Source organism: Vulpes vulpes, chromosome 1 (genome assembly GCF_048418805.1).
Source record: "Vulpes vulpes isolate BD-2025 chromosome 1, VulVul3, whole genome shotgun sequence".
In the NCBI taxonomy this organism is placed as follows: domain Eukaryota; kingdom Metazoa; phylum Chordata; class Mammalia; order Carnivora; family Canidae; genus Vulpes; species Vulpes vulpes.
This window is the reverse complement of record NC_132780.1, coordinates 149,008,159-149,020,284: the sequence shown is the minus strand read 5'-3', so window position 1 is coordinate 149,020,284 and position 12,126 is coordinate 149,008,159. Positions and strand designations below refer to the sequence as shown.

Below are 12,126 nucleotides of genomic sequence, written 5' to 3'. Positions count from 1 at the left end.
AAGCTATCCCCCTTACTTCAGGTTTCTCATTTATAAACATGGCAGTTATAATACCTAACTATCTCTCAAAGACTTTTGGCCTGAACACAATGCTAAGAGATTGGCAAGAAATTCCCACCATGATATCCTCTACAAATAGTCATGGGGAAACACAAGGAAAGTATTAGGATGAACTATCTGAAACGCTAGTATTCTGGTTTTGACCTATAAAGAAACTGATCGCATAGGGTTCAACCTAGTAGATTTGGCTGCAGTTTGAAAATGTGAACACCTTTGACAGATGGAAAATTAAGATGCTCTAGAGTTCTTGATCTTTCTAGTCCTCATGAGACTCGGGTCTGACTTTAAGAAAGTTCAGCCTTGGGGGGATCCCTGGGTGGCCCAGTGGTTTAGTGCCTGCCTTTGGCCCAGGGCGCGATCCTGGAGACGGCGGGTCCCACGTCGGGCTACCGGTGCATGGAGCCTGCTTCTCCCTCTGCCTATGTCTCTGCCTCTCTCTCTCTCTCTGTGTGTGTGACTATCATAAATAAAAATTTAAAAAAAATTAAAGAAAAAAAAGTTCAGCCTTGAAATTAAATGAGGTTTAGTCCGACCTAGGCATTACTTTCACATTTCCTGAAGTCAGATAAAGAAGCTAAAAGACCGAAGCCTCTATGCTAAATACTGCCAAGTGAAGAAACTTCAAGTTTAAAATTTATCTAGAAGGTCAAGATCCGTCCAGTCTCAATCACATTTCACGCATTGTGCCATGTTTAAGAAATCATATTTACTCAGACATGAAATAACTGTGCACTCAATGAGAGAGAGAATAGGTATTAAATAGTTCTGTGTTCATTTTGCATTTTTTGCACATCTAGAAAGCGATTAGTTGACTCCTTCATTACTGGTAGGAATAAATCCAATATTTGCCTATATAAATTAATTGATTAAAAATACATTTTGTCCTTCCCAGGAGTAGTCTTAAAAACTTAATATTAAACAGAAACTTTTCAAGAGAAGGGGGCCTTCTTCTTCTTCTTTTTTTTTTTTAACTTCTTCAGTGTTTATTCTTCAGATCAATGAACATTTAAGGTAGACTCTGGGTAAGGCGCGTTAAAACTCATTTAGAGTAGCACAAACGTCTCACGAGCTGGCAGAACTGCACCCACCACCCATGCACCCATCCGTGCACTCCACTCCCATAACTGGAACACAGGCTCCCCCGGGGCGGGCACGTATGCATGTGTTTTGCGTGTTGGCTGCGGGCCCCCAGCAACCCGAACCGTGCCCAGGTCACTGCAAGCGCTCAGCAGCCACCTGGTCGACTAGACGCACCGGCGGTCGCGCCCCGCGCGCGGCCAGCGAGGGCCCCGCCTGCAGCCGCGCTCCCTGCGCTCCGCCCCGCCCCCGCCCCGCCGCTCGCGGCCCCGCAGCCCCGCGGCCCCGCAGCCCCGGCGGATCCCGTGCCCCGCCCACCCCTCGGCCGGGCCGCGGCCTCCCGGGCCCTTCCCTTCCCGCGGAGGAAGCAGCGGGCGCCGCCAAGAGGGAGACCCGGGCCCACTTCCTGTGCCGGCCGGTCGGGCGGCGGCGTCCCCGCGGCCTGCTCCGGGGCACCGGCGGCCCCGCCCCGCCCCCGCGCGTCCCGGCGGCGCGAGGGTTAAGCGCGCGGGGGCGGGGCGGCGGCGCGGGCGGAGCGGGCGGAGCGGGCGGAGCGGGCGGGGGGGCCGCGGCCGGGGGCGGTTCCGGCGGGGGCGGGGGCGGGGCGGGCGGAGGAAGGGGGCGGGGCGGGCCCCAAAGTTGTTGGGCGCTGGGCCGGCGGCGGGCGGCGGGCGGCGGGCGAGCGGGGCGGCGGGCGGGCGGGGCGGGCGGAGCGGGCGGAGCGGGCGGAGCGGGCCGCGGCTGGGAAGTTTGCGCGGCGGCTCGAGAGCGCAGGGTGCGGGCCCCGCCGGCCGCTGCGCGCCCGCTGCCATGGCTTTCCGCAGGAGGACGAAAAGTTACCCGCTCTTCAGCCAGGAGTTCGTCATCCACAACCACGCGGACATCGGCTTCTGCGTGGTGCTCTGCGTCCTCATCGGGCTTATGTTCGAGGTGAGCGCGGCCGCGGACGGCGTGGCGGTGGCCCGTCCCGTGCGTCGCCCGGCGCAGCCTGCAGCCCCGCGGGCCGCGGTCGGGCTCCCTCGGGCGCTCTGCGCAGCCGGGCTCCGCGCCCCCCGCGCCCCGCGCCCCCCGCGCCCCCCGCGCCCCGCGCCCCCCGCGCCCCGCCCCCCGCGCCCCCCGCGCCCCGCGCCCCGCGCCCCCCGCGCCCCGCGCCCCGCGCCCCCCGCGCCCCGCGCGCCCCCCGCGCCCCCCTGTGCCGCGCGCGCCCCGCGCCCCGCGCCCCCCGCGCCCCCCGCGCCCCGCGCCCCGCGCCCCCCTGTGCCGCGCGCGGTGCCGGCGCTGCCCTGCTCGGCCGCCCGCTGCCGCGCTCCCTGCAGCCCCGGATCCGAAGCCGGGCCCCACACCGACCGCGACCGCGGCGCTGCCACCCTGGCCCGACCAGTGGGGTTTCCTTTCTGGTGTCCGGGAGCCAAGCCCGGAGACTCCCGGACCCGCGGTCATTGCACAACTCCCCCTCCCAGCCGGTGGCTGCCAGCTCCTCTGGGCTTTCCAGTGGGAGGGACCCTGACTCTTCCACGTCCCACCTGGTTTTCCGGGTCTCATGCATCCTCCCCTCTGGACCACGCTCTGGGTGCTCACGTGCGGCCCGGCCCCATCCCAGCAGGACCATCCTCCTGCTATTCCCTACCCCCCCCCCCCCCGCGCCCCTATTTTTTGGCCCTTGCCTAAAGGCCAGGTTTCATATGCCCCTTATTACCCTGTGGACTGTTCCTTTAGATCCATCTGTAGCGGGCCGAGAGCTTCTTCCCCGGTACAGGGGCAAGGAGAAGGACAGGAATATTCTCTGCTTTTAGGGGAAAGGTGGTTGTCTCCGAGCTGTCGGGGGTCAGGGGGCAGGGAGGATGGGGTCCCACGGAGGACAGCAGTGCCCTGGTGTAGGCCTCAGCAAGCAGAGAGTTGTAGTCAGCCCGCCCGGGGCTCGGAATCCAAGGGGGCTGATGGGAATGACTCTCTGCCCCGGAGAGGGAGAAAAATGTGATATCCAAAGTGGGAAGGACTGGGGGAAAGTGAGTATAGGGCTCACTGTGGTGTATCTCATCTCCAGAGCGAGATTACGCGAGTGACACTCCCCTCTCTCTTTCCAACTGTCTCCTTTCAGGCATGCCTCGTCCTCCTTGCTGGGTATGGTTGCTTATCTGTTTTCTCAGGGATGGAGTAGGAAGCTGTAACCATTCAGAAACTGCCTTGCAGATGGAGCATTCCCAGTGTGGCTCGTTGCTCCTTCAGTGTCCCTGTCTCCTCTCTGAGGATGGCAAGGGTTCTCCTTGGCTGTGAAGCTGCCCTCAGGCTGGGGACATTCCTGTGGGTTGGATATGCCAATGTGTCCTTGGCTGGGCTTCAGCATCCATGGGAACTCAACCTGGACCTGGGACGGGGATTGGGGATGGCGGTCTGAGCTCCAGCTTTTGGTAGTGCTCCTCTGCTTCTGTTCCCCCCCTGTTTCCCTGCACCCCCACAGCTCTCATGGTATATGACCCTAACTGTGTCAAGCCAGGGCCCTCCCTGGGTCCCAGACTCTGCTCTGTCACTAGTCAGACTAAAAAAATTGCAGCCTCAGTTTCCCCTTCGCTAAAGAGGTTAGGAAAATCTGTCATCCTCACAAGGTTATTGGACGAGGTTTAACTGAGATCACGTAAGCAACAAAAGCCAGAACAGATTCTACAAATGTGAAAACAAGCTGCTTGCTCCTGGAGCCCTGTGATTATTGATCATCTTACTAGCTTAATGAAATGAGAATTTTGTTTTGTCCAGCCAGTACCCTCGGTATCTGTTTGCTGTCCTCTGTTCTCAGAGGTCTCCCAGTGCCCTGTCACCAGTCTTGGAAGGTGTGGTTGGAAAGACACACGTGACAGCCGTAGCCCTCGGAGCCACACGCTCTTCAGCGAGCAAGGTCTGTTGCAGAACATTGTGGCTCTCTCCTGTGTTTTCAGGCAAATGCGGCTCTGTGGGTTTTATCTTTGCTTAAAAGAGCTGCCTAGGGTTTGAGCTCGATGCCTCCTTCCCTCTCCTCCCATTAGTTCCGTGGAAAGTCCTCTGCATAAAGCCTGGAACTTTGTGGGAGTTGAAAAGTGCTAGGAGCCCTTACTGCCACTACCTGACAGAAGAGAAAGGTCCAGAGTGGAAGAAATAACAACAAACGTGCCTTCCCCCTTTCCTGTCTCGGGATGGGCCTGGGGAGTGTGGCAAGGGCCCTGGCTGCAATGCCTGGGATTGTTGGTGTTTGCCCGTGGGTGAGAAAGAGGGCCATGCCCAGACCTCCCTTATGAAGGACACACGTTCTGCTGCGTTAGGCACATAGGTCCTTGTCTCCACTGAGATGGGAGAGGGAGTTAGGTTTTTGGAGCTCTGCTCTCCCTCCCAAATGAGAACAGAAATAGCTCAGTCCTCAGGACCTCAGAGAAACACATGTGGGCATCTTCACATTTGGAGTAAAGTCAGGGGTGACACCTCATAATCCAGCACAGGACTTACTAGATTTTACTTAGGGCCTTCTGGGTTCTCCCCTGGAGCTATGGTGTGTATGTAGGGATGCAGATGGGGTGGGGGGGGCAGTCCAGCACTTAACAAGTTTTTTCCTAGAAGTGAGAACAGAAGGAGGTGGAAAGGGAAGGGAGAGACAGGGAGAGAGGATGTTAGTTAGGCTCTTGGGTTTCTAATTTGGGCAGGGCTAGAGTTCCTTCATTCAGAAGCTGAGTCAGGAAAACAGAGTTATGATTCTTCCCACAAAGAGTGACTCCCCTGGCTGCTCCTCCCTCTGGGGTCCCTGCCCAGCCTCGGCCAATGAGCTGGACCCCTCTGCCCCCACCCCAGGCAGCCACAGGCCCTCGCATCCCCTCCACCCCCCACAGGTCTCCATCTCATCCCTGCCTTGCCCTTCCCCACCTCACCCTCAGCTCGACAGCATTTAGGGGGGCTTTCATTCCCCCCACCCCCAGGGACCCTGGGACTTCAGTTCTATCTCCTGGGAGATGGTGACTCTAATTCTCCCCTCTGGGGATCACTTCCTTTGGGGAACACACTTGTAAGTGCCCCTCCCTCAGCCTTCTGGTTGAGTTTTGGGCCATCCCAAAATTCCTTCTCCCATTTCCAAGGCAGGGGGCAGGTTCTTCCCCCTGCACCCAGGTTTTCTTTCCACCCTGTAAGGCTGTTTGGAATAGAGCTGTTCTATGCAGCCACAGCACTTGGCTAAAAAATGTCAGGAATGTGGAGCTTTATTTTCCCCCTCCTTCCCTTCCAGCTTTCTCTTTCTTAACTCTGCTTTCGGGGGAGTTGGTGCAAGTGGGATTTTTCTCCCCGGCGGTTTGGATCTTCAGTCCTGGCTGCGGTGGAATGGAATCGGGCCTGACCCTCCTTCAGGGGGCAGGCAGCCAGCTTGGGGGTGTGTGAGTGCGTCAGATCTGAGAGCAGCCTTCTCCTCCCCTGTCCCTTTCCAGTGGCCTGTCCAGTGCCACGTATCAAACTGAAACAGGCAGGGGAAGAGGAAAACTCTCTCATTAGTGAATGGAGAAGGAGAAAAAGGCAAGGGTGGAGGGGGGCATCAAACAGAGAGGAAGCAATTATACATTACCTCTAAAATGTCCCTTTGAAACAAACTTTTTTTTTTTTTTTTTTTTTTGGTTTTCAAGCTCGTTTGCAGGCTCTGCTGGCTCTGCTGGCTCTGCGGCAAGAAAGTGTTTCTAAAATTCTAGGCCTGTCACTTGTAGGTTCGGTTCCTGTTTGGTCTACGATGATTTAAGGGTTCAGGTCCCAGAGAACTTTTCTGGTAGGGCTACCTTCTTTCCTGTCTCCGACACCGCGATTGACTTATTGGGATGATGTGTCTGCAGCATATACAATGGGAGTCCTGTTAGTGCATGGATTCCATGGCACCAGTTCACATCCTCCCAGACATGTGTGTAGGCATGATAACCTGAAGCCAGGCTGCTGGTCCTGTTGTGAACTAGTTCTGCTTCTGTTGTGTTTATATGGAGAAGAGGTATGTAAATGGCACAGACATGCATCTGTGGACATGTTATTTCTTTGACCAACTTCTTTTTTTTCTTTTAAAGATTTTATTTATTCATGAGAGACACACAGAGAGAGGCAGAGACACAGGCAGAGGGTGAAGCAGGCTCCATGCAGGGAGCCCGATGCGAGACTCGATCCCAGACCCCGGGATCACATCCGAGCCAAAGACAGATGCTCAACCGCTGAGCCACCCAGGCGTCCCACTCTGACCAACTTCTAATGCACTTTTGAAGATGTTTCTTGGCCAGCTTTTATAGATTTTGACTTTATGCATCATCTTCTCTAGGCTCTGCCATCACCCTTTAGTGGTGTTCTAGAGAAACTAGTCAAGAGAAGCTGAGAAGGGTTACTTATTCTCTTGGGTGCCCTTGCTCTGTGGTTGGATTTCTACACATCACTTAGTGATCTGAGCAACGGAGCAGAAATTTGGAACTAGTTTTTTTCCTGGTCAGGCCTCAAGTGTAAGCCTACCCTACGGGATGTAATGGCCTATCAGCCCTCTGTGTTTCTTCCCATGGCAAAAATGTGATATCTAGAAAGGTGGTGTTGATCAGTTAGTGAGTTTTTATTTTTTAATTTTTAAAAAAGATTTTATTTATTTATTTGAGGAGGGAGAGAGAGCAAGAGAAAGAATACAGGCAGAGGGAGGGGCAGAGGGAGAGGGAGAAGCAGATTCCCTGCTGAGCAGGAAGCCCGATGTGGGGCTCCATCCCAGGACCCTGAGACCATGACCTGAGCTGGAGGCAGACCCTTAACCGACTGAGCCACCCAGGTGTCCCACTTAGTGAGTTTTTAACTCTGACTTCAGAATGAAGACTAATACCTGTAAAAATGCCGGGCCCTGTGCCCAGCACATGGGCACTAGATTGATGGTCTCAACAACCACACTGATCACTGCTGATCTTGGCTTCGTGGTCTAGTCTGTGAGTACATCTTCCACCATTGTATTGGCTCCCTGTGCACCGGGGCTGCATTTCATTTTATTTAATTAATTAATTTTTTTTTGCCAGTGACATCCACTTTATTGCGTTGGGGCAGCGCCGACAGCCCGGCTGGGGGCAGAGCCACCCTCACAGGTTGCTGAGCTTGGGTCTCGTCGAGAGTCTGGTGAATCTCCACATTCTCCTCCTTGGCACTGGCCAAGGTCTCTTCCAGGTCATTGATAGTCTTCTCCAACTTTGCCACAGACCTCTCGGCAAACTCTGCTCTGGTCTCAGCCTCTTTTAGCTTCTCCTCCAGCAGTCTGATCTCCTCTTCATATTTATCTTCTTTGGTGGAATACTCCTCCTCTGAGGCCATCAGGGACTTGAGGGCCTGGTCCATGGTTCGGAGTTCCTCCTCCAGCTGCCTGGCTCGGCTTTCAGCCACCTCTGCTCTCTCTTCTGAGCGCTCCAGCTCTCCTTCCAGGATCACCAGCTTCCTTGCATTTCGTTTTAGATGTGACATGTTTTGCAATGAGACCTTGCCCCCAGGTTCTCCAGTGCTGGTCATCTGCTCACCAAAGGGAATGATTGCTTTATACTGGCTGGGTCCCTCTTATCCCCAGGGAGCCTGTGGGACAGCTGCTTTTCAGAGAACATCTGTTTTCTCTCTGACCTCCCTCGTTAGAATGAGGGCCGTGGGTCTCTGTGCAGCCACTGTCAGCCATGTGGAGGAGTAAAAACCGGGAGGAGACTGCCCCGCACACTAACTAGGTGCCACTTTTCTCTTGCTCACTCTGTTGTCTGAGGCCTGGGTTGCTCGTTTCTCGGGGGCACTGTCCGGACCAGTCACAACAGAGCTCCTCAGTCCTGGCTGTTTGTAGAGTACATGTGTTGCTATGGTGAAAACTTCACTCTGGCAGGCATGAGCTCCCTTTTGATCTGCTTCGTCGTGGGCAGGGGCCCCAGAAATCACTCTGTGGCAGAGCTGATGTCCCTCCGGTTCCCACCCTGATAAATGACGAAGCCAGAGGGTTGATAAGACCGGATTAGAGTTTCCAAATGACAGAAGTGCTTTCTAATCAGCCAGAGCGCTATTAGCAGGCTTCGGTGGGAAACTGCGCCGATGCTATCTCTTCACCTTTTCATCCAGTGCTCTGTATCTGGTATCCATTGGTACCTAATGGTTAAAGAAAGGGGGGGGGGGGGAGAAAAAGAGGAAAAGAAAACAGTAAAACTACTAGCATGGCTCCTGACACAGCCCTTCTTCTTTTAACAAGCAGACCTTTATCTTTTACACAGTCTCTTGCTTTGCCTTGATTTACCTCCACCGTCTCAGATGTCCCACAGTAGAGGAGAACCCAACCCAACCTAGTCACAGCTGGTTGATGTTGCAAGTTCACCTTATGGTTTAAAGAGCTTTGCAGGCAGCTCTTCTGGCCAGTGTAGATTCACACCGTGTTCCTTGCTTTTCAGCAGAGGAAATGGAGCCAGATTGTGAATAGGGGGGCTCAGAGGCCCCCGAAACCCTCTGGTGAGTTTGCGGGAGCCCAGGGTTAGGGGAGGCGCTGCTCTGTGGCTCTGTGCCCGAGCCACGTTGCCTCTTGACGGCTTCCCTCATTTGTCTTGAGGGGTTGGCAATATTTTACATCTGTGAAATGCTTTACTAGCCTCACCCTGTAATCTGGATGGTTTATGGGGGTTGTCATACCCATCCAGAGCCTGGCTTGCCGAGGAGAAACTTGGCCAAGGACCATTCCCTCCTAGTTACAGTTGGAGCCAAAATAAGAATTCAGCAACGTCTGGCTCACATTTAGAGCTCAGCCCTAATGCTTCCATGAACGGGGAGTCTGTGGAATGTAGCCACAGGCTGCTTTATTTTTCTTTGTCTGAGTGGAATCTGTTTATTACCTGGAAGTAATGTCTGCAGGTCATTGTTCCACTTGGAGGCTTTTCTTCCTGGAGCAGTCACCGAAATGTGCATCTCCCTGAGAGAAACTACAGAGAATGACCCAAATGTGTGTATCACATGTGAACATAAGCGAATGGGCAGGAGCTTTACCTACCATGAAAGTTACTACCTGTCGTTAGCCTACATCTGGGTAAGCGTCGCTGCCTCTGGCTGTTCTATTTTCATCGTCCTCACCCTCAAGTTAATATTGTGGCCATAGCTCAGAGGCACATCTTTCCTTTGCGTTTCACAAGTTGAAGGGCTAGAGGGAAACCTAGAAGTCATCTACTGTGTTTATAGAAAAGGAAAATCAGACTCTCAGAAGTTGGGAGATTTGCCCAGGGCAGTAGAGGGAATTTTTGGCAAATGAGGGGCTGGAGCCTATATCTTCTGACTCAAGTCTGGAGAATTTTTTACACGTTTGCCCACTGGAATTCTCAATGCTACCTTCTAATGCAAGGGTATGTGTGGAAGCCTTGCAATTGATCTTTCTTAAGGGTGCTACATTCGTTGTTAACTTGGCAGCTGTTACTGAATTCTTGCTGTGTGCCTGTGTTGAGCCCTGGGAATGCAGATGAATAAGGCGGGGTCCTTGTCCTCAAAGAGGTCACCACGTGGTAGCTTCAAGCTGGTCAGCTGTTTGTGGAGGGGAATCAGGTCTTGAACTTGACGTAAGTGGCAGGTGCAGCTTGCAGAATGTTGGGCCTCAATCTCAAGCTACTGCTGTTGGTGGAAGGAAGTAGTTTATTAAATTGACACCCAGTGCCCTGAGTGTGGGGGTGTCAGTAGTTAGACGACAAGAGAGGTGGTTATTTCTAAAGAGCTTTAGAGCTGATACTCTTATACTTTGTAGCTTTGAGAATAAGTGAACTGATCAAAGGCTGTGTGTATGTGTGTATGTATGCTCCTGAGTGCATGTGTGCACAGATGTGATTTCTAGTAGTAGGAGGTCTCTTTTTTTAAAGATTAATTTATTTATTTTAGCGAGAGAGCATGGGGGCAGGGACAGAAGGAGAGGGGGAAGAGAGAATTTCAAGCAGACTCCCTGCTGAGTGTGGAGTTTGATCCCAGGACTCTGAGATCTCTTAAATGATTTCTTGAGATTTTGACCAGATTCCAATATAATGTGAAATGTACCTTTTGGGCTAGTGGAGGTAGCGATCATATCTGGGGTATGAAGGACATAATACTATGAGTTTCAGTTGTCCTCTCTTTGAAGAAAGGAGGGCATTTCTTAATAAAGCTCCTGAAGTTTGCAAAAGCAGAGTATTTTCTTCTTCATTTATTCATTTTATAGTTTTTTAAAAGTAGGCTCTATGCCCAACATGGGGCTCGAACTCATATGGCATGCTCTACTGGCTGAGCCAGCCAGGCGCCTTAGGGCAGGGTATCATCAATTAGTTTGTTCCTTCATTTTTATTATAAAGATATAGATACACTCTTTTTACAGAGACTAAGAGACTTTTTGGTGACCCACCACTATTATGAAGCTTTCTGTGGCTTGTGGGGAGGCAGAAGGGTGTACCTCCTTCAAGACAAAGGACAGAGGTGTGATTTTTACAAATACGCTTCTCCTTCCTCTCTTGCCCCCCTCCCCCCCACCCCCCAAACCTACTTGCTTTGAAGAGTGCTCAGGCCCACACTGGTTAGTCAACAAGTGTTGATAGCCTGGTCTGTGTGCCTGGTCAGTGTGGGATCTGCCAAAGGATAGCGTTGTGAGTTGGTGAGAATGTGGCGTAAGGTTTAGAAGTACCAGGGAATGTATTATTGGCTCCTCTCCTGAATGTTACGAGCAGTCTGGGGGCTCCTGACCTAAAGGAGCCATCCTGGGGTAAGCAGGCCTCCCCTGCAGTAATTCCTGGAGTCCTACAGGAAATCACCGGGCTTGCTTCACAATGCCTGGTTTCCTGCTGAGAATTCCTTGGAACTTGGAGCAGAATTGAACTGTTCAGACCCAATGCTTCTGGAGTTTAGAGTGTATTTAGTTTGTAGTCTGACTTTGCACTGGATCAACTTTTGACCTCTTGGGCAAGGAATCACTGGTTCATATGGATTTAGTGACTGTTACCCAGAAGCTGGGAAAGAATAGTTGATAGCTGATTTGTTTTTTGTTTCTGTTTTTTTTTAAGTTACAGTTTGCTCTCTGGTTTGGCATGAAGTGTGAACACGTGCTCCTCTTCCAGAGTCCTCGTTGCTTGAGTTGTGACCCGAGCATGGAAGCCCGTGCTGGCAAGGGCAGGGATGAAGGCTGGGTGCCCTGGATTCTCCCCTGGGCCCTGCCACTAAATAGCTGTGGGGCCCATGCAAGCCCCTCAGCTTTCTGAGCTCCACTAGCTTCCTGGGGTGTCAACTATTGTGTAGCTCAGTCACACCTTTTCAACACAGTTACACACACAGAACAGGGCTGGGGATGTGTAGACGACATAAGTTGCCAGTGAGAATTGGGAGGGAAAGGAAGGAGGCACCTTCCCTCCCCTCCCCCCCCCAGCCACATAGGTTTAGGATTAGACAGGCTTAAGTTGTGCCTCCACTGGGTTAGGTGGTCTCCACCTTTAATCTTGGTTTTATTTCTAATTTGAGTGGAAATCAGGGTCTAGCCTAAATTTGGGTTTGATGTGGAGTCCAGCTTAGTGGAACCAGTGTTGGGGAAGGAGAAAATCCTTCTATTAGGCAGGAATCATCTGGGGCCAGGAAGAGAGGGTATGTTTTGTTTGTGACTCTCCAAGGCCAACCAGGGAGTGGGGAAGAGCAAGAAGAGTGGCCTATGTGCTTTTGCTCTGCCATGTGGGTTTTACCATTCTAGTCCTCTGAGTGTGGTTGGAGGCCCTGCCTTTGAGCAGATCTTCATATTCAGTGATGTGATTGTCACATGCACATGCACCCTTATCTCTGGCTTTTTTTTTTTTTTAATTTCCCGATCAGTAGGGTGAACCTAGCGTCTGAAACCTGAACTATGCTCTACCACTTTCATCACCCCGCCTCCAGCAGTGCTCTCAAGGCTTTTCCTGGCCAACTACAACCACTGCAAGCTACTGCTTCATTTAGAAGCCTCTTCCAGCACTCTGACCAAATAGCATACTTTCTTTCTCAAAATTACGAGTGAATTAAAAC

General features: G+C 52.6%; 1 protein-coding gene across 1 annotated transcript in view; it reads left to right on the top strand.

Annotated features, from left to right (window-relative positions):
- Positions 1 to 1,835: 1,835 nt before the first annotated feature.
- Positions 1,836 to 12,126, top strand: part of TRAM2 (translocation associated membrane protein 2) — an 83,847-nt gene continuing 73,556 nt past the window's right edge. The window contains exon 1 of the mRNA XM_025991053.2: positions 1,836 to 2,067. Coding sequence (XP_025846838.1) covers positions 1,948 to 2,067 — 120 coding nt within the window. The 5' untranslated portion in view covers positions 1,836 to 1,947. The remainder of the gene's footprint in view (positions 2,068 to 12,126) is intronic.